Source organism: Prenolepis imparis, unplaced genomic scaffold (assembly GCF_030444845.1).
Source record: "Prenolepis imparis isolate NDT839.2.m4 unplaced genomic scaffold, iyPreImpa1.0 SCAF_10, whole genome shotgun sequence".
NCBI lineage: Eukaryota > Metazoa > Arthropoda > Insecta > Hymenoptera > Formicidae > Prenolepis > Prenolepis imparis.
In genome coordinates, this window is record NW_028141168.1 from 11459226 (window position 1) to 11479755 (window position 20530).

At 38.3% G+C, this 20530-nt stretch overlaps 1 protein-coding gene and 1 long non-coding RNA gene across 3 annotated transcripts in view; one reads left to right on the plus strand and one right to left on the minus strand.

Moving 5' to 3' along the window:
* LOC145941885 (uncharacterized) overlaps positions 1 to 20530 on the minus strand; it is a 137892-nt gene that overhangs the window by 9047 nt on the left and 108315 nt on the right. Inside the window, exon 7 of the long non-coding RNA XR_014426254.1 lies at positions 20251 to 20341. This is a non-coding gene — a long non-coding RNA (uncharacterized LOC145941885). The remainder of the gene's footprint in view (positions 1 to 20250; positions 20342 to 20530) is intronic.
* LOC145941736 (uncharacterized) lies at positions 8575 to 10453 on the plus strand. Of its 2 annotated transcripts, none has more exons than XM_083048002.1 (3): positions 8575 to 8708; positions 8891 to 9047; positions 9347 to 10453. In XM_083048002.1, the coding sequence occupies exons 2-3, from the start codon at positions 8898 to 8900 to the stop codon at positions 10208 to 10210; spliced, it is 1014 nt and encodes a 337-aa protein (XP_082904128.1). In that variant the 5' UTR covers positions 8575 to 8708; positions 8891 to 8897; the 3' UTR covers positions 10211 to 10453. The 2 variants fall into 2 exon arrangements, with proteins under 2 accessions (XP_082904128.1, XP_082904129.1); XM_083048003.1 differs by having other exon boundaries at positions 8965 to 9047; positions 9347 to 10450.

Genomic DNA, 20530 nt, shown 5'->3' on the forward strand with positions numbered 1-20530 from the left:
GGCAGTGGAAAACGCAGGCGAGATGGGGGACGAGAGACGAGAGCGAAAAGAGAGGCGTTCGCGAGAGGGTGGCGAGGCGGAGACGGCGAGAAAGAGGAGAAAGACGGACACAGAGGATGCGCCGTGTGCGTGGGGGTGGGTCAGGGGATGGTCGGGGGATGGACGGACGCAAGAAATGACCGACCGAGCGCACACGCGTATAATTATAATAACATTACTTGACAGAGATGGCGGCGAGAGGCGAGCGCTCGGTCGGCCAGGCTCCGCCGAGCATTGAAATATTATACCTACCAAAGAGAAAATAATTAAAATTCAACCCTTGCGCTCGCTCGCATGCGAGCCCGTGTCCGTGTGAGCAGCGGCGCACACACGCCAATTCATGCGCGCCTTCTACGTGGGGTAAACCGACCTCTCCCTTTCCCGCCCCTTTTCTACCCCCTTCTACCGCTCCGCCTCCTCCCTTGCTCGTTCTCCAAGGATGGGGTTTCCCATATTTTTTCCAGCGCCCTAGGTAACAGGTATTCCGGAAACGTTTGTTCGTTACGTACGTGCTTCTGAGCGCCGTTGTAGTAAATAGAAAAAGCCCCGGACGTGTACCTTTCAAGTTGGATTATCGAGCCGGATGAATGCGCGCATTCACGATCGCACGGCTTGACTCTGACAGCATTATTGTTTCGAAACGGTATCCGATATCCGCGTGTCGATGCTCTTCTGCGGTAATTGCCCCATTACGCGTTTCACCGATCTCCATAATTAATTGGTTTTCATTTGAATCGCTATTCGCTGTTTGAAAATAAAAATTTGTAAGAGAGAATTATCGTCTATATTATCTTTTATTTAGAATATATTTAAAATAATGAAAAGATATATTCTTTTTCATCGTCATCTGGGCAATATTTCTCTTTCCTTTCGAAACAATAGAACTGCTTGACTTAAGAATGAGCTCGGTTGATCGTATACGGTTATATATATCGATTCGACGTAACCGTCAGGAAATAAAGGTTGGGTCCCGCGAGAAGGTGAGATGGACACGGTCGTCTTAATTGATATTTTAATGGACTCTGCGGAAAAAAAAAATCCTTGAAAATCAGCCCCCGAGGCTGTGTGACAGGATCGCGAGACAAAGGAATTAATGGAAGCCGCAGAGATCCTTCTACTTTAGCACGTTCGCGGGCAGGAGGACTCCCTCTTCCGTTTTCACGGCTATCAATAGCGTCGCCGAGAATTTGGGAGCCCCGTCAAACGCCGTCGGTTATAATTTATTCAAATTAGCCCGGGGATTATTCATGAAAAAGTTACGACGCAGAGGCGAGTCGACGTTCGACGGCGAACTCGCTCGATAATATCGCTTTATCTCTTTCCTACGAGATTAATATAGGTTTATTATACGACGCGGTTTCGTTGTTTTGTGCCATCCCGCGTGATTACTCGTAGATCAACGTAAAGGCAAAAAGCTACCTGCTTCGCCAAGCGAAACTTGCATAACTATTCGTGTTATCTTCCCGTGAGTGCGATAATACAAATCGTTCGATAACACTATCAGAAAACTGTAATTTTTATTAATTTAATTGAGTTAATGTATTTTGAGCCAATTTTTGAAAATATATATTTATATTTCCTTAAAGCGTTATCTCTATGCGCACACACGAGATGAAAGTCACCACCAATCAACAATCTATTCAACGAAGTATGATCGCCCGTTCTTTTTTTTTCTTTTACGCGCGGGAACATCAACGAGCATTCCGACTCGGAGAATAATTATTCGCGCTCTTTAGAAGTGCAAAAACAAGGAGCACGCGAGCGCGAGCGAAGAGCGCTCGTTGACACGGGAGCGCGCGCAAGGCCGAATCACAGCGGCTCGTAACGGGTCGTACATTATGATTTAATGCTAACACTGTGGTAATGTCGTCAGAGAGACTCCTGCGTATAAATAATTCGCGTGTCCGGACACCCAACCCCGAGGACCGCGGAGTCCGGGGTGGACGAGGGTGCAGAAAGAGCAAGCGGAGACGGAGGGAAGGAGCCGCGGGGGCTTGGGAGGGCAGGGAAACGGCGAGTTTTTAATGCGGCATCTCTAGGGGCGACGAGGATTACCAAGGTTAAAAAGGAAGTTTTTAATAATTTTTCATTTTCTCTATATTTATTATCGCACGTTTCCTAACCGGGGGTGGGAAATAGGAGGATGGAAGGATGGGGAGTTGTTTTGTCGGAGACAATGGAGGGTCGGTAACGCTGGACCGTCTACTGTCGCGGGGGGGGGGGGGGAGGTAAGGGACGGGATTTCACGATTGTCAGTTGCGTTGTGAAATTTTAATTCGCCCTCTCCTGTGCTTTTCTTTTTTTTTTATAATCGCTCTCCCTCTCTCTCTTTTCCTCTCCCTCGTTCCCTCCCGATCTTAGCGCGTAAAAGCCATCGCAATCCCTCCATCCTAATCCGTAACGCGAAGTCATTTTTATAACGACGCGTCGGATGCTCGCAGAGATGTAGTGCCTTTCACGCGCAACGCTTCTCATTCATTTACATGGCGCATGGTGCATGTTGTTCGAAATTTCGCATTACGAAACCTAGCACACTGTTTCTCTCCACTTCTGTTTACATCATTTTCTCCTCTGTCGCTTTTCTCCGCATATGGATGCTTAAGCACTTTACGCGTGTGTGTATTGAACAGATATCTTTTTGCACTGGAATGTCAAAATATACGGATTATTTGTATATTCCAAGATAAACGGAATTGCTTACTAAATCAGATGGGAAACACTAACGAGTAATTTCCAAGAGACAAACTCGCTGGGGAATAATCGCGTTTGCCAATCAGCTTGATCGAAGAGGACGGAAAAACGCTGATGCGAGAAATTCCGTGAGAGAACGCGATGCAGGGAGGAAGGGGATGCAGGAAATTCGTCCGTGCTAATTTGTCGCGAAGATCGTGAAATTGAAGCTGGCGCGGAGTCTCTTCTATTGGCTCGAAGCATTCCACCGTGCGCCTTTCTCTCTCTCCTCTTCTCTTTTCCCCTTCACCATCATCCGGCCACTCTTGCTTCGCTCTCCCTTCGCGATACGAAGCGTCCTATCGTATTTTCTACTAGCACCGTTTCGAATTACGAACGCCGGAAACCTTAGCGACATAAAGAGCGAGGCAAAGTCGGATAGCGGTTGAAAACTGCGGGCGAGTAACATTTTTAGTCAGATTAGATTAGCAATCACGTGTCATTAATTTATTACATTTTTATTTTTATTCGTGTTTTGAGGTAATAATTCTTTTGTTAATTATTCGCATATGTATTTGTAAATTAATAGTTCTCAAAATAAAAAGGTTAAAAATAATGCATTAAAAATGATAAGGATTTATTAAGCGCGAAGTTCAATAATATTTATAAAAGAGCTTCCAGTTAATTATTAATCATACAAAAATCAGGACGCGATATGTAACTACTCATTTACGCTGCCTGTATTGAATGTAAAGAGCAGAAAAATTATGTTTACACAAGAAACCCGCCACGGATATCATTTTCCATCTAGCAAGCTATACCCGCTTCGTTTCAGACCTTCCGTCTCTTTATCCTGAAATCCAGTGAGATATACTACCGGTGTATTAATCAGGAACGCAAGGCAACCTGCTTTATGAGTCTTGAAGTATCGCAAGTAGCAGGGGGGGGAGGGAGGAGTAGGGCGAAGACATCAATGTCAATAATAATTCATTGATTACTTAATTCATAGTTGCCATGACGACCGTCTCTCGCTTTTCCCTCGCCTCCAAGCTACTCTGTTTTTCTCGCTTCGACGAAGGAGAGTACATACCCCTTAAACTCATTTCACACGGAACGCGCCGATTATTTCCACAAGCAGTTTTGAATTAAAAATTATACATCTTTCAATTTATACTATCACGATGTTCATACTTTATGTGTAATAAGCGAATCGCTTAAAATCATCAAAATGCGATCCTCCTCGTTCGATGTATCTCCGGAAACATCAGGCATTCTGTTGTGAAGGTCGCATTAGCCTTGCTTACGGGTTCGCAAGCAGGCAAGGAGAAACACGAAATGAATATTCAGAAGTTATTAGTCTGTAGTGAAATGTGACGGGGCTCACCCTTCTCGAAAACCACCCTGGCCTCCGCCACCGTCGCCCACTCCTGCTACTCTCGCCCTCCCCCTTCCTTCCCGTCGCACCCCTTAGGCCGGTATAGATTTTGCGATACATCCTGGCGGAAATACTCGCGAGCGAGCGAGCGAGCGAGACACCCCGATCTGCTACTACCGGTAGAAGAAGGGGTTGAAACGGCAGGGATGAAATCGCGAAAGATGAGGAGGTTGCGGAAGGTGGATACGGATAGACGGGACCGGCGGGGCGTGAGGGTGATGGGCGAAAGGGGCTTTATGCATAAGCTAAGAAGCGCCATTGACGGGAACCGAGAAGAGTGTATGTATATCTCCACTGTGTATATATGTAGCGGCGCACTTGATAAACAAGACTTTGATAACACCCATGTGACGTAACCTCGGCACGTATCCGGAAGTCGCCAAGTATAATCACACATCAGGGGTAAAGGTGCGTTCTGATTAAAGTCATACGAAAGTATATCGTCGAATGATACGACGTGATGGTACATCCAATGAAACTTGGAATAATTTTACCATTCATTGCGCACAAGATAAGGATTTCATAAGAGATTCACATTTTGCTTGCTATAGATATTTGTTCTTGATATATATATTCCGCCAAGTATGAAGAGTCCATGTAGTCAGTATATATGTATTATAAAAAATAAATTTTTGAAAGTATAAAATAAAATTATATAAAATATAATCATTTATATAACATTCATATCATGAATAATTAGATAATTGATAAAACTAATTTAAATGACGAATAATGTTGAAGAACATCGCTATTCATCTTGATTCTATCTCTTCGCGAGTTAACTTGCGATCGACGGAGGAACAAATATCGGAGTAACAAACGCCGGTTTACGTTAGTCGCTCCATCTCCTCGTGAAGTATCGCACGCCCAGCCCGCAATGGAAATACGATCCACGAAACGTATACATAATACCAATGTGTCTCGGCAGTATTTGTCGACGAGGCGCGCACGGACCGGATAGAGATCTCCGACAATCGTGTAAACGCCTTTACGAACGGCACCATCTTGGAAGAGCGTGTCGTGGCGCAGACGATATTCAAATGGCATCAATTTCTGCGAAATTGCTCCCTATATCTACCCGCAACCTGGATGCAGGCGCTCCCTTCCCGCGAGAAGGGTGAGGAGACCGTATTGGCAGATAGCTACAGCATCGTTTTACAACCCCTTATCTGGATAAGTTACGGGCATTCTATTCGACGATTCTCTCTCGTCCGAAGTTACGTCGTCGAGGGTGTCATCGATTTCCATGGAAATCCCTGGTGCGTGTAACTTCTGCGCTGTGCCAGATTGCTGCGCTGTCTTATCGCATTGGAACGGTCTAGCAAAAAATGTTAGTCGATTGTCGTCTACGAACACGATATGCTATCTTCGATCGATTACCAAGTTGAAGATATTATTGATTTGTCAAATACAGTTCTTCTCCTTTCTCGTCAGTTATTTCGCAATAAATAACTCTTTCGATGAAAAGTGTCTGTAAATTCAAATTTCACGCAATATCCGATGAGTCGAAGAGTCAGTCAAGCTGCGGTAGCAATCTCGGAGGAGCCTCCGTTCCTTCTTTCACCTTGCCGTAGAAGAAACACCCGCGGGGCTTGGCAACTTTTTTTCATCAGCATTTTACGGTTATACCAGCGCATTAATAATGCACATGCTTAATATAAAGAGAAGCCCGCGAGTCTCCGTCTAATAAACTGGAAGAATGCTTTATAACCGTCCGCGGTTTTTTGGGTCGTGAGGGGCGACCGGCGGAGGTGGCGAAGGGTGCGCTGGAAGGCAAACTGAAGGGGGTGGCTTTCTTCTTTATGCCAGCCAAACGGCCAATCTCTCCTCCGCGCGTCGAAGGAAAGTGGCCTAACTTTCCAGCGCTAAGAAGAGACAACGAACTCGTCGCACGATGTATCCCATGGAAACGCAAGTCGTTAAAGCACCTCCGTCTTCCTCTCGTCAATTCTCGTATATATAATATTCCTTCCATTCCATCGTGAAAAATTTAATTTGTCGAAAATTTGTCAATTTTAGTCGACAGGAGAGACGAACAATGTGTCTTTTACAAATTTTGCAATTTAAATTTTCATCAATTATATCAAAAGCTTATTTAACATGCTTTTTGTAAAAAAACTTTCGTTAAATAAAGAGAGACTGAATATATTTATTTATTATTATTTGATAACAAACTAATTGAGTCATATCGGTGACGCGGATGACGTAAATCATCTTTAACATAAAAATTTTCATATCCATCTTATACTTGAATGCCAAATGAATTTTTTGTTCTCCCCGGGTTGATTTCCGAGATGCGAGCGAGAGGAGGCGCTCCAGATAGCGAAGGTGAGACTTTTTGAAAAATATGAGTTTAATAAAGAAGGTGGTATGATGTATGGCCTCGCGTCGAGGAAGGGGACCTACCAGGATCAACTAGCTTCGATACACAGATATTGTATACGTAATATAACTAGATGAAGGGGATGGGCGTGATGTACTGGGTGTCAAAATGTCTCATGAGAGACGTTCGACGGCTTCCACGTTGCTAACAAAATTGTGGAAAAACCTTCCGTTAAATATATTGAAGAAGAGCGGAAAATATTCGTTGATTCATCGTTCGCTCTTTTCTTATCGCGATCTGTCAAAAATCAAGATATGAGAATATCTCCGTTGGGAAACAAAGAATAATGTTTTTTAAATTTACTCTTACACCTTTGATAAATATTTTTCTTTAAACAGTGTTTTTTTTATCCAGCAAACCTCTTTATTTTTTACACATTTTTTAATTAACTTGAAAATTACTTTTTCTTAACAAAGCTATTGTTATTATTTTTTGTGAATTTTCAATTTTCTATAAGCGAAGTATTTTTCTTTATTATTAAATACTGACATTTGTTAAAGTATACAAGTGAAATCTTTTCTTCAAAATTTCTAAAAATAATATATTAGTTGAATGATCTTCAAAATACAGATTCAAATTATCGCTATTACTACTATTGCATGTTATTCGGAAAAAAATTTCTCATTCTGCGTTCTTCACAATGCATAATACTGTGCAAGATATTGAATATTTCATCGCAAAGATCCGTATTTTTCTCCGGATGATTGTCATTCGAAGAGTTCCAAGAGCGACAGGCGCGTCCAGACAGGCAGCGCAGGGAGCAGCAAAATCAATTATTCATCCGAATTGGCCGGGAAAAAGTCCTAATTATCCGGAGCAAATACAACCTTAATACGCAGAAGTGTACCACCACCTCCCCTTTCACCCCGGTCGCTCTTTCTTTCTTTCTCTCTCTCCTCTCTAGATATATCTACAAACTCCTGCCGCTACCCCGCAGTCACTCTTCGGCACAACCTTCTCCTTCTTACCGTGAATAACCATTTGTATTTCCAATTAGCTTTGCTAATAAGAAGACGGAGGCATTGCCGTAGTTTAAAAAAAAATGTATAACCTCATCCAGCCACTGGGGAAATAAAGAAAAGCGCCGCTCGGGTATGACAATACCGACGGGTCGAGCGGGGTTATATCGGACGAACTACAATTAAAAATCCTCGTTTCACCCTCGCGCTTTAGTCCTGGCTCCTCCTTATGTCGTATTAACGACCGGGGTTGTACAAGAATGGCTATAGATACATCGTATCAAACAGCGAAAAAAAACTTTTTTTGCCAATTTTATGCTTGACCCCTTTGCATTTCCTTTTTTATCTTCGTTCTTTTATTTCATCGTTCTCTGTCTCGATTTCTTTTTTTTAATATCGATGTCGATATAGTCAATTCGGCGTGGCTATTCCCTTTTTTCTTCGCAGAGTAAATGAAATGGATTATAAAAATATATTTAAAAGAAGAAAATATTCATTCTGCTTTTTTCCATTTATATTATAGGCAGCATATATGTATACATAGTTTAAAAAAATCAATAGTTAACATAAAAAATAATTGATATTTGATACTCGATGCCTACTATATTTCTTGGACGTCAATTGAATAATTAATATTACATGTTTCACTATAACTGTATTTTGTTTAAGATAAATAATTATTCAACTATAATTATATATATAAAATTATAATAAAAAGTCATTGAATTTTGCAAATTTACTTTTTCATTACAATATGCTTTTTATATTAAATCTTTATGTGCATTTTATTATTATTGCAATTTCTAATTTTGAAAAAACGGCCAAAATTTTGTAAGATATTAAATATACATATTTGAACGTAAATACATTCATGTTCCTAGGAAATAAAGCACAACACTATGAAGAAAGTAGCCTCCGTAATTATCTATTTCCATGAATATGAATAAACTACGTATGTTTGCAAACTCATTCCTGCAACTCCGCTAAGGCTTTTGTTGTCGTGTCGATCGTCAAAGTCGCACTGAGGTCGGTTGAGCGACGGCAAATTCGAAGTTAAATGCGATAAGTCTTGTCAGTCGCGATCGATATTTCGTGTAGTACGTATCACGCCGCACAGATTATATGAATCAGTGAAAGAGTATCAAAAGTGTTACGCGTTTGAATTTTCAATTAAAACAACGAGAAGCTGATTAGTGATCATCTTTGCTTATTATTAATATAAGTATGTATATATTCATAAATTATTGCATATATTTCCGAATTTAGAATCTCAAATCTTTATCTATTTACTAAGTTTATTTAAATCCATTTCATATTTATTGTTATTTAATTATAAAAATGTCAATGTTTTATTATAAGTTAAATTAATATATTAATTGCATGTTTTATTAACAATTATTACAGTAAAAATATGAGAATTAAAACAGTCCCAAGACACAGAATACTCCAAAGTAATATTAAGATTACATCTGCAATAGAAAATCATTCAGACGAAGAAAGTGCGGATGCTGAAAAAGACTGTGATTCAATCGATGCAATAGATGGTCAGGATTCATATCAGGTAAATAATCAATATGATAATATTTAATATTTGGTGTTTTAATTTTCATGAGATTTTGCCATATTTTGCATAATTATATGAATCTATTTAAAATACATAAATAATCAAATGAGAATGAACTATAAAGTATCTCTTTCAATAATTATTAGAAAAATATATCTCTGCAATTAAATTATTTTAAAAATTTCGTATGTACATTTTGTATGCACATAATTATAGAAAGATAAACAATTTTTTTTTTAAATATTGTTTATTTAATATGCCTGTTTATTTAATTCCATAAATATTATATTCAACAGGCATACACACCATCTTCAAGTATTCTGATTCCAATCATGACGTCTACTAGTTTAACCAATGAAGTGACTTTGTCCTCATCCACCAGTATATCGCTCACTAACGATGACAACAATAATGAGGAGGTCATGAATCTGTCAACAAAGGATGCTTCCAATCACGCTGATATCACGTCAGGTACCTCCGCCGAGCCAGAAGATAAACTGAAAGATTCTTTCCTCTACAAGATTATGACCGATCCAGACTTTTTGAAAAATATACAGAGGAACAAGAAGCCCAAAAAGTTTGTCTGTCTTTTCTGCAAAGAAGAGTTCGCGACGTGCGAGGAATTGACAAATCATATGGATGTAAAAAAGAACGATAACAACCAGATCACCTGCTGCGCCTGTAAAAAGACTTTCGCCGAGAAGAGATACCTCAAGTATCATCAGAGATGTCACTCTGAGAGGACCAAGTTCACCTGTGACATTTGTACTAAGAAATACACGAGGTTGGACAACTTGACGAGGCATAACGTGCTGCACGTGAATCCCAACAAGTTTGCCTGTACGAGTTGCAACAAGACATTCACGCGTAAGGATTTGCTCAACAAGCATCGGAAGAGTCACGAGAAGTGTAATCTTTACTGCGTCAAATGCGGCAAGTATTTCAGAAGTATTCTCACGCTGGAAAATCACCAATGGACGCATCGCGAAACATCGAACACTTCGGCAAGTACAGTTGTTTGTAAGACTGAGAGTTCAATCCCCGCTGGGAATATAATTTGCAAAATTGAGAATTCAGTTTCCGCTGAGGAGGAAGTTCATAAAACTCAGGATTTAACTTCGGGTGAAAGTTTAGTTTGCAAAACTGAATGTAATTCGTAAAATAATGTAATTCGTAAAATTTAGAGAATTTATTTTTGATATTTGTTAGATGAAACATATGCATAGATGTGTATCTATTATCTGTTCACGCTACCTCAATTTCTCATTATATCTTTTGATAATGAAAAAAAAAAAATTTCAAGACGAATATTATTAAGTAAAGTACGATGTATTTTACAAAAAGACAGTCTTGTTAAATTCTAATTTATAATATAAATTTTCATTTAATTATTGCGAATCTATATATTGTAATATATATAATATAATTATTTAGTATATAATCTATAGATTATATACATATATATAATATATATTTATATATAATCTATAGATTATATATGTATTTGCAATTTTCTTGACCTATTGCAAATGATTATAAATTGAGTAAATGCACTGTATGCTTTCGTAATTAAAGTATACGGTTAATATGCATTAAACGAGATATATATACTGATTTAATTTGTTATTTATGTTATATTTTTTTTGTTGTATTTAATAATGTGAATTATTATATTACTATTATAATTTAGTTAATTATGTTACACGACATATATAACATTATTATGATCATCAACATTGAACAACCTTGTTAACATATATGTCATTTTTTCTTTATATTATATAAAATTATGACACAAAGATATCTCAAATTTTTTTCAAATGTATAAAACTGTTCCAATTTATATTATGAAGAAAACATATCCTTTTTGCATCTCTTTTCATATATTATAAATTTTATCAAAAGCATTTATATATTATGCATCTTTTTTCATGTGTTCTAAGTAGTTTTAAATATTTGTAAAATACGTATTCTGCGCGTAATTGCTTATAGCCGATGATGAAATAGAAGAGCCATCATCCTCAGAAACCGTCATTTCTCGTTCCTTTTAGTTTCATTCATACATCATATCAAGTCATACATTTTTTCATAGTTCTCTTAGTCGTTCACTCTCTTTCTCACTCTCTTGTAATTTAATGCAATTAAGTCGAGCGTTAAAATATCGTTCTTAATTTGCCAACGGCAAGCTTTGTTTTAAACGCGATTTTAACGTGAGTGACTCATGTTGGAACCTCTCGCTTTTCCTTTTTGCCTTTCTTTCTCTCTTATTTCCTATTTTCTTCTTTCTCTACTAGACGTAGCGCACAATTCATTTTCCTCATAAGAAATACATGTACATCATCGTCATGTTTACCATGTACAATCCACGGCTTTAGCTTTGACGCTAAATATTTCGCTTTACCGATTCCGATCTACTTTTTCACTCCTCTAGAAGCCACATTCGCTCCATATTCTCTTTGTTCATAGTATTCTGAAGAACTTTGGAAAGGTTTTTCCGCCGTCGCATCGAAAGAAAGCTCGACAGAGCACTCAAAGATAGAGCAATAGGAGAGTCTGCCAATTTCCAGTGCGCGCCTCTTTCTCTCTCTTTTCTTTCTGTCATCTCGGAATTCTCCTGTATCCCTTTGATCCACTTACTCGTCCAACGCGTATCGCGTATGCGGACTTGACCAAAAATGTAACAAAGTTTCCAGGAATGTCCTCGTAGAGAGACCAGTACAGATTCTGCGGTCTCTTTGGTGAGCGTCGAACTCGGTTCTTGCTAGACGAACGGAGAGAACGATGTCCTCTCTTCGCCGTTCTCTCCGTCAGTAATCTTTCTTATACTGTGATACATTAGAATTATTATTTCAATTACTATCCAGATACTTATACAAATGATTATGCGTGGTGATTGACTGTACATAATCTTAGAAAACATTTCTCAAATTCTTCAAGAATCATCAATAATAATCAATTTGCACAAATTTCGGGAAAAAAAACATGGAATTTGTGAAAATAATTTCTGTGTGGATAAATACTGTTGAATTTTAAATTTATTTTGGACGTAGCTAGCATATTTGTATGATTTTTGTATCTCTTGTTTTAATTTATTTCTTTTTAATTAATGCAAAATATTTTATTGCAAACATATATTAAATTTGATGTACATGCGTTTTAGACGTTTCTTTTTTATTAGAATGGCAATAAGTATATCCTTTTTTAATCGCAGAGAAATAGGATTTTCTTAATAGAGAATTAATTCTTCGCACAAATTTTTATGATAGACATTTTAAGATTGTTTATCTCCTTACGTTGTTGTTTAATCTCTCCTTGTGCCGAAATTTAAGGCATTATATCGTAGAAGAATCTCTTTGATGTCGCGCTTTACATACAATATTTACATGCTATCGAGGGAAGACTTTAAACTTCTTAAAGATATTTTGAAGGCCCGGGAGTACTTTCAGCGAGCTTGCTGCATTAAGAATTCAGGGGAGGGGCACGGTGGCATTTATTCATTCAGGCATTAATGAAAAGTCTATATATGACGGTGCTTTGTGTACAATAGTCGACGTAAAGAACGAGATACAAACGGTGTATATGATTTTTGATAAGTATTGTATATGATAAGTTGTCGATAACTTTTTAATCGCAAAAAAATTAGAATAAATAGAAGAAAAATTATTTAATATTTTTTAAAAATTAAAACAAATTTCTCACATTTTCTCTTTCTCTCTCTCTCTCTCTTTGAGAGAGATATATATTACATCCTAAGATAAGAATTTTTTATATATAATTAAAATAACATTAAATTTTAAAAGTTTCGTAATCTACATATAACTATTCTAATCTAATTATATTAACTATTCCTCTCATACTTAAACATCTAACCAAAAAATAAGAGGAGAAAAAGGAAAATGGAGAAAAGTGAGCAAGCTGGGGCAGAGACTTCTCCATAATTTTAGAAACTACTAAGCTTTCCGTGTTTGTTTGAACGCGCACAATGCCATTAGAAGTGACTTTAGCCCCTCTATCGTCCTTGTCGCCGTCTACGTTGTCGACCCCGCTCGCTATCCTTCCCCCGCGGACCACCACTTCAACCCTCCCGTAGGAAAATCCGCTCGCGGCGAAACGCAGGGCATTCTATATACGCAGCGCCGAGTTTTTCCACAGTTTTCATCTGGCACTTTGGAGCTTGTTTTCCCAGACCGCATGCGTATGCGTATACATATATATATGTTGTACACGCGTACCGTGGTTTCTTCTCTCCTCCTCACTTGGGGTCATAACGTTTGTTTTCGTGCTCACTTTGCACTGCTGTGAACGAAAACCCTTCAAAAGATCCGCCTAGGAGATCAAGTCGGCATAAAACAAAGGCAAAGAAAAAGCGCGGAATCCTTATGATCAATTATGACGGCCGATTAATTCCGATTAAGTATGCTTGAGGTATAATTGTGCTTTCAAATTTTTAACCAAATCTGTATAATGCACATTTCTGTGTCTATTTAAATAATTAAACTATTATAATAATTAAAATTATAATATTAATTGAGAGAGAAAGAAATTTAATGTTAGTCTTTAATATTAATTTAATTAAAAGTAGCAGTATATATATTATTTGAGAAACTCTTTCTATTTTATCCTCGAATATCTTTGTTGTTTATTTTACTGTCGCGCGTCTACATATTATAATGTGCGTTTATGTATGCGCGAACAAGAACTCGTTACGAAGACGTATGTCCTTTGAGTTTTACTCGCTTATATTAACAATACATCAATGCTGTGTCTAAGGTTTCTCATTCTCGCTGCTATCCTTTACGTAATGTGCACCCTTTTGCACTTCGATGAGGCTTTCTCAAGCGACCAAGCAACGCACGACTGTGCTTCGTGAATAATTAGTAAGCGAGATGTTAGGGATTTGAAAATTTCTCCAAGAGACTTGAAAAATCAATATACACATTCCGTTTCTATATTAATTCGCCACACATGATAATTAAAAGATGGTAAACTTGTCTGTGAAATTAATTCTTTTTAGCAAACTTAAATTTCGCTATTTTATATGAAATGTTTTTTTTATTCTTTTTGATATAATTTACAAATTTATACACATTTAATGTATTTATACACGCCCTTAATCAGGACGTGTATAACATACATTTATCGTGACTGTTGGAAATTTCTTTTACTCAATTTTTTTACGAAGGAACTGCAGGATTTTATCATCTTAATATTTTAATACGTTAATATAAAATTTCTATAATGCATTCCAACGCGTATTTATCTCAGACAGATAAATCGACTTCGACTGACTTAACCACGAGAAGAAGAGAGTACGAAATCTTGTACAGAAAGAGAAAAGAGAAAGGAGAAATCGCTTTGCTTAGGCAAACGCAGCCAATAATCGCTGATAATTTATTAAGGCAAAAAATGTTGGCGATCCGCCCCTTACCGGGTTTTTGCGTTATTTAAGAAAATAAATATTTGATATCTCAAACAAAGACTGGGCTATCCCTCTCCTCTTCGAAGAGCCAACGGAGGAGCAAAAGGAAGATAAGGGTGAGGCCGCGAGAAGGAAGGACCAAGGATCGCAGCTAAAAAGTGTCGAGGGAGAGGGTCGGTAAGTCTCGCTTAAAGGCGCCGGCGGGGGTGGCGACTCATTGGCCGTGAAATATGGGGTAAAAGGTTCGATAATTGATTACACAGATTTTTTATGCCGCAAGAAGCCTTAATTCGCGCCGTTACCCCTCGGAATAATTCCGCGTTGGGAAACCTGAGCGACGAGCTTGGAATATCGAGTCCCTTCCACTCTTACAAGGGAAGACAATCTCGTGTCGGCTCTTACAACCGGTTCGGAGATTAATCGAAATCGCGATTACGCTCTTCACGAACAATGAAAATAAACAGCGGTTATCGGTGAAAAGACGTCGGTTTTATCGAATATTATCCTCTACCCTTTCAGGAAAATCATTTAGCTAAATATAATTGTTATAATGTTATATGTATATCATTACATAAATAAAGAGCTATTATTTCTTTTTACTTACTCATTCTTTCTTTTTTTAAAAATCTTTTTACTCTTTATGTATTTACGGAAAAGTAGCGCTTTTGCGCAACACATTTATATGCAGATATATTCTAAGGCTTATACGTACGAACTATGAGACATAGCGTGTAATATTGCATGAACTCTTTGTGCACGGGAAAAATCGACTAAGTCAACATCAAAGAACCGATTCGAATAATTCCTCAGCGACCATCAATGAGCGACGATATTACAGACCGGTCGATCTGGCTCTGATACGTGAGAGCCAATATAGGAACAATCCCTTCTATTATATGAAGGGTGCACGGCATATTTTCTGTGCGAAGAAACACGGGTTCTAATATTAATTTTTATCGAGATTCAAAGCCGAGGGGGCACAATAGGGGAGGACTCTCGCGCTCCAGAAACGCGTATATATTGATTAAAATGTGGACCGGTCGAGGAACGCTTTGTCTCACCGTGAAAAATCATTACCACGCTAATTCGAAAATATCGAAGCTGGCGAGAAATGCTGCGAAAGAGGGAGAAACCGACCAAGGACAAAAGGAGAGAGACGATTTGTATACTCCCGCCTCTGTATGACGGTTCAATAAAAAAATATTACGTCGCCGATACCGATATAGCCTCTCGATTCCTTTGTTATTATACTAATTAAATTGCTCGCTCTCCCTCTCGCGACACCCTTTCCTCCTTTCCACCGCCCGACCACATCGCTTTGCCATGATCGTTTGAACTTTTTCTCCTCGCCGACGATTCCGAAGGGTTTCGCCATCGATCTCTCGCTAAATGTACTAATTAATTGGCGCGGAAAGGGTTGTTCGATCTCAATGTTTACCTTTAGGATATTTTATCTCGAAGTTTTGAGGATCGATCAACATTTTGCATTTGTCTATTTACTTTCATATATTTATGTATGTATGACATACGCGTGTATGTACTATTCATTGTAATAACAAAAAAATATTATTATATATATTTTTATTATTGCAACAAATATATATTTTATATATTATATATACATTAATTATATGTATAAGTGTATATATATTATAGATGTAATTTTATACATAGAGATAATTAATTAATGTTAATATAATTCATACTTTAATGATAATTAAATTTTTTCCTATTACGCATTTTTATGTATTTCACGTTAAAAAGATGCCCAACATTTCTAAACATATGAAAATGTTCTTTCGCTCATATGGAATATATAATTGCTCCATCGTGCGTATTATTAACAAGCACGCTTTTCACGAATGTTTCCCGAATCTGGTTTTCAGAGAAGAATTAAATTAGCATAAGAGCCCTTGTGGAAACGGCAGAGGATGGATAATTCAATGATATCGCAGTGTTACATTTCAAACATTCATTTTAATTATGATACGAAGCGTAAGAATTTATGTTTTTCGTAATTACATGCGTAGCGGTCTTTTACACTGCGTTTCTCGCGCAACAAATCACGTCATCCGCCGCTGGTCTCTTCTTCGTATGAATTTTACGTAACTCGGAAATCGCGAACACAGAATACGCGTCATTCGCGTAACAGCTCCCGTTTTTGTGAATTCTGACGTTTCACGATATATAGTCTTCTTTTATAAAGAGGAATGAGGCAGACAGGGGGGAGAGATGGATCTTTATTCAAAGCACACCACCCCCACGTGTATACACATTTTTACAAATTTTATACACACCACGTTATATTTTTATTAGATTTATTTTAAAAATATCTAATGGTTCCTTTTCACGTGCTCGTATCGCGATACTGCTCTCTAAACGATAAAATAAAAGGGGGGAAAAAGAATGTAATTTGTGGCATTTTTCACATAGAACTGTTATTTTTGTCGACATGCTTATTATAGCCGTACTGCACAAATATCAGCATCCAGTCGTGTTCTCTTGTATCATAGACGAGACCAGTGACCAGACAGTTTTTGACCTCTCTCTCTCTCTCATTATTATTCCGTCTAAAATTAATGCCACTCAAAAGATGTGAGCGTGCATGCGATGATGCGCTGCTAAACGACATGTTTGCGTCGACCGTCCGCGTCGATTAACGACTGGGACTCAAGCGTATGAATAGCGTAGGCGATATTGAAAAGGACGCGGTGGTCTCTCTCTCACCCGCGAAGACGAAGACTTCCGTGCAATCTTCCAATCGGTGTTACGACCGGCATTTACACGGGATGTGGTGTGCGCGTGTGCGCGAAATCTCGCGAAAGGAACGCGGACGAAAATTGATTCGATCATCGCGTCGCCGAGCGGCGGACGAGCGCGGGATATAGTGTGCTCTATAAATAGTGGCACCGATGATGGAAGGCCTTAAATGAGATGATATGGCCTCTGATCGACCCAATCAATGCCTCTACTAAATCATCGTCTAAACTGACGGCAGCAACACCGCCGGCTAATGTATACACACAGCGTGGAACGCTGGTGGGCGACCGGAAGAGGCCACTCATCCAGCGATTGCCGATGTATAGCGTCTTTATGAGGCCACATTTTATCCACGAGCGTTCGTCTATGCAATTCCATCGTCGCACATTGTCAACGTTGTCGACGTTTCGATTTCGCGGAAATAATTTAAGCAGACTGTACGTTCATTTGAAGAGAGAGGTCATTTCTATTATCAATTATTATTTGCAACGGAAATTAATTTTTGCTAACGCATATATTGTGATCAGAAATAGTGAATATATAAGGTAAAACAAAAATTTTGTTTTACTAATTTATTTTTTTCTTTTTCTAGCAATTTAAATGCTGAAGAATGTAATTGCTCAAAAATAGAGAGATATTATAATTAATACTGTAATTATAACAAATAAAAAAAAATTTAGTTAATAATATATATTTTTTTATATAGCAAAACTAGAACATACTCGCGAAACTCTTTTATCTTATTGTTTTTTTTGTTTATGTAAATGTAACTAATTAAACTAAAGAAGATAGTATTCGTAATTAAAATTGCATAATTTCTCATAGTCATTCTTATGACTAAATTAATAATTAATAAAGTTTTCGGTGAAACTCTCTTTCTCTCTTTCTGTGTCTGCTCGTGTAATGCAGCTCGTTAAATCCAGGAAGTACGTCATTTTGAAAGGTTCCGGTTATAATTCGGTGCGCGATGCAGTCTGTTGATATTAAACGCAAAGTGCGTTGCACGCGTGACTGCATAGCGTCCGCTGTGACAGATTTCGATTGAAAAAGAAAGAAATAATAATTAGTACCGTGGTTCCTGTCGACATTGATGTGTGGCTGTGAGAGAGGAACACACGTTCGACTGTTCGAATTCACATATGAGAGAAATTAGAGAGAAGAGAAGTACGGAAATTTCTATTTATCGTATATGCCGGCAGCATGACGACACACGAAGTTAATTAAATTTGATCTCGATAATTAACTGGAATGAAATCTTTAACAGTATCCGATAATTCCGTGCATATACATCAAATTATATAAACGCGCATTTGATTTCAGTTGCAGGCGTTTCATAACTTATAAAACGTGTGGCATTTCGTGATGGTATCAGTTTCATCCGATCGTTTATTGCCGAAAAAATTTACGAAAAGCGAAACATATGTTAAATTATACATTACATTTAAGCATCGAATAAATAAAAAGAAATTTTGTTTTTTTTAAACAAAGATACGTGAAATGTCAATAAAACACTTAGGAGATGAAGACTATTAACTTCGCATAAATCGATCAATCACTTACGAGCATCTAGCAAATGACATAAAAGTCACACACGAATTACCAAGTGCAATAACTTCACGATTGATCAGCACCCGGATGAATGTTAACCGACGATTGGCCGATCGCGTCTTAATGGCCGATGCCGGGGGCAATCGGGTATCGACTTTTCCATTAGGCGCAAAAGTTGTGGTCACCGTAACGACGAAATTGGCTAATACCGAAAGGACATCGCGCCGACGATGTCGTCGGTGTCGGCGGAGGAGACGCTCGGACGAGGGCGAGGGCGAAGAAGAGGGTGGCATGTGGAGGGTGGATGGCGAGGGGGGTTGACATTAATTCTCATAACATTTTACGAGGCGGTATCTGACCTGTGTCAAGTCCTTCCGACGCCCAGGAGTACGGTTTAGGAGTCATAACTCCCAATCACCCTAAGACATGCAGTCGCGAGCAATTCAGCCGGTACCAAGGTGGTGCGGACGTTCTTTCTTGAATACCAGGAGCTTACCGGAGGCATGTGGCTGTCCCTTTTGACTTTCTCTTTTCTCGCTCCGCTCGCGACGACTATCTTAGCATATCACTGTCTTATAAATCTTGTAGACTTTGCTAAATGAATTGTCCGTCTCAATTTTAAGTTATGGAATGTTATCTACGATTCTAATCGTTCGTCTCAATTTTGACATATGAAGTAAAGCTAATAAATAAAAAAATATGTTGTATTAGTTTCCGGTTATGATTATTTATTATTAAAATTAATTTATTTTCATGAGAATGCTAAATAATTTACTAAATTTAATAAATTCAACAATGAATTTCTCATTATCACAACCTTATTTGAAAAAAATGTCTAATTTTTTCATATTATTTAAATTCTATTTTTTTTATAAATCTCTCTCGTTGTTAATTGAAATTTCGTTTAACGATTTAATAGCCTATGCATATAATGGTTTCTAATACAAATTTTTGGGCATTGATTTTAGGGTGAGTTTTTCACTCAATGGAACAAAGCATAATGCATCAACGCCTTATGGACGCCTCGCGTTTGTGGACGCGTCAGGGAAAGGCGGGGTAAGATGCAGAATTTGGTAAAACGTGCCTCGTTAAGAGAAATGGAGAATATAGGGGATGCAGTAAGGGAGGCCAGGAGGTGTACGTCATCGTTAAACCGTACCGGGAATATCGCCGTTCAATTTCGCTCCCCGTGCTTAAAAAAAAAGAAAGAAAAAAAGGAGAGAGCAACCGCTCTCTCCCGCCGCTCGTCGTATCGGCCCAACAGGAGTTCTTTTTGATCTCGCTAAAGAATTCATTAAGTTTTGCGGGCGCGGTTAGGTATTAATGCGTGGGGGTGGGAAATGCGCGCGGCGCGTTTTATGCTCGCTCGAGCGCGAGTCTGGCTGGAGAGAAGAGGCAGGTGGAGGTGGTGGATCTCCCTTTTCTCTGCCTCCCTTTGTCTGCCCTCCCATTGCTGTTGGCGTCGTTTCTTACCTTTGCGCGATGCTCGACTATCGATGGTCCTTTAATATTCCCGCGCGGAAGGCCTTGCCATTTCTCTCGGTCGTTTCTCGTTTGTGGTAAACTGAAAAGAGAAAAATTCACTCGTTAAATCTAGCGATTAATATTTTTTTGTAGTACAAAGCGTTCATATATATTTGCGTGTAAATATTACAACTTTTACATGGAGATATTTCTTTGCAGAAATATAAAAATATTTCTGAACATTAATTCTAAAATTGATAATGCGAGACGTTCAATATCCTATATGTTT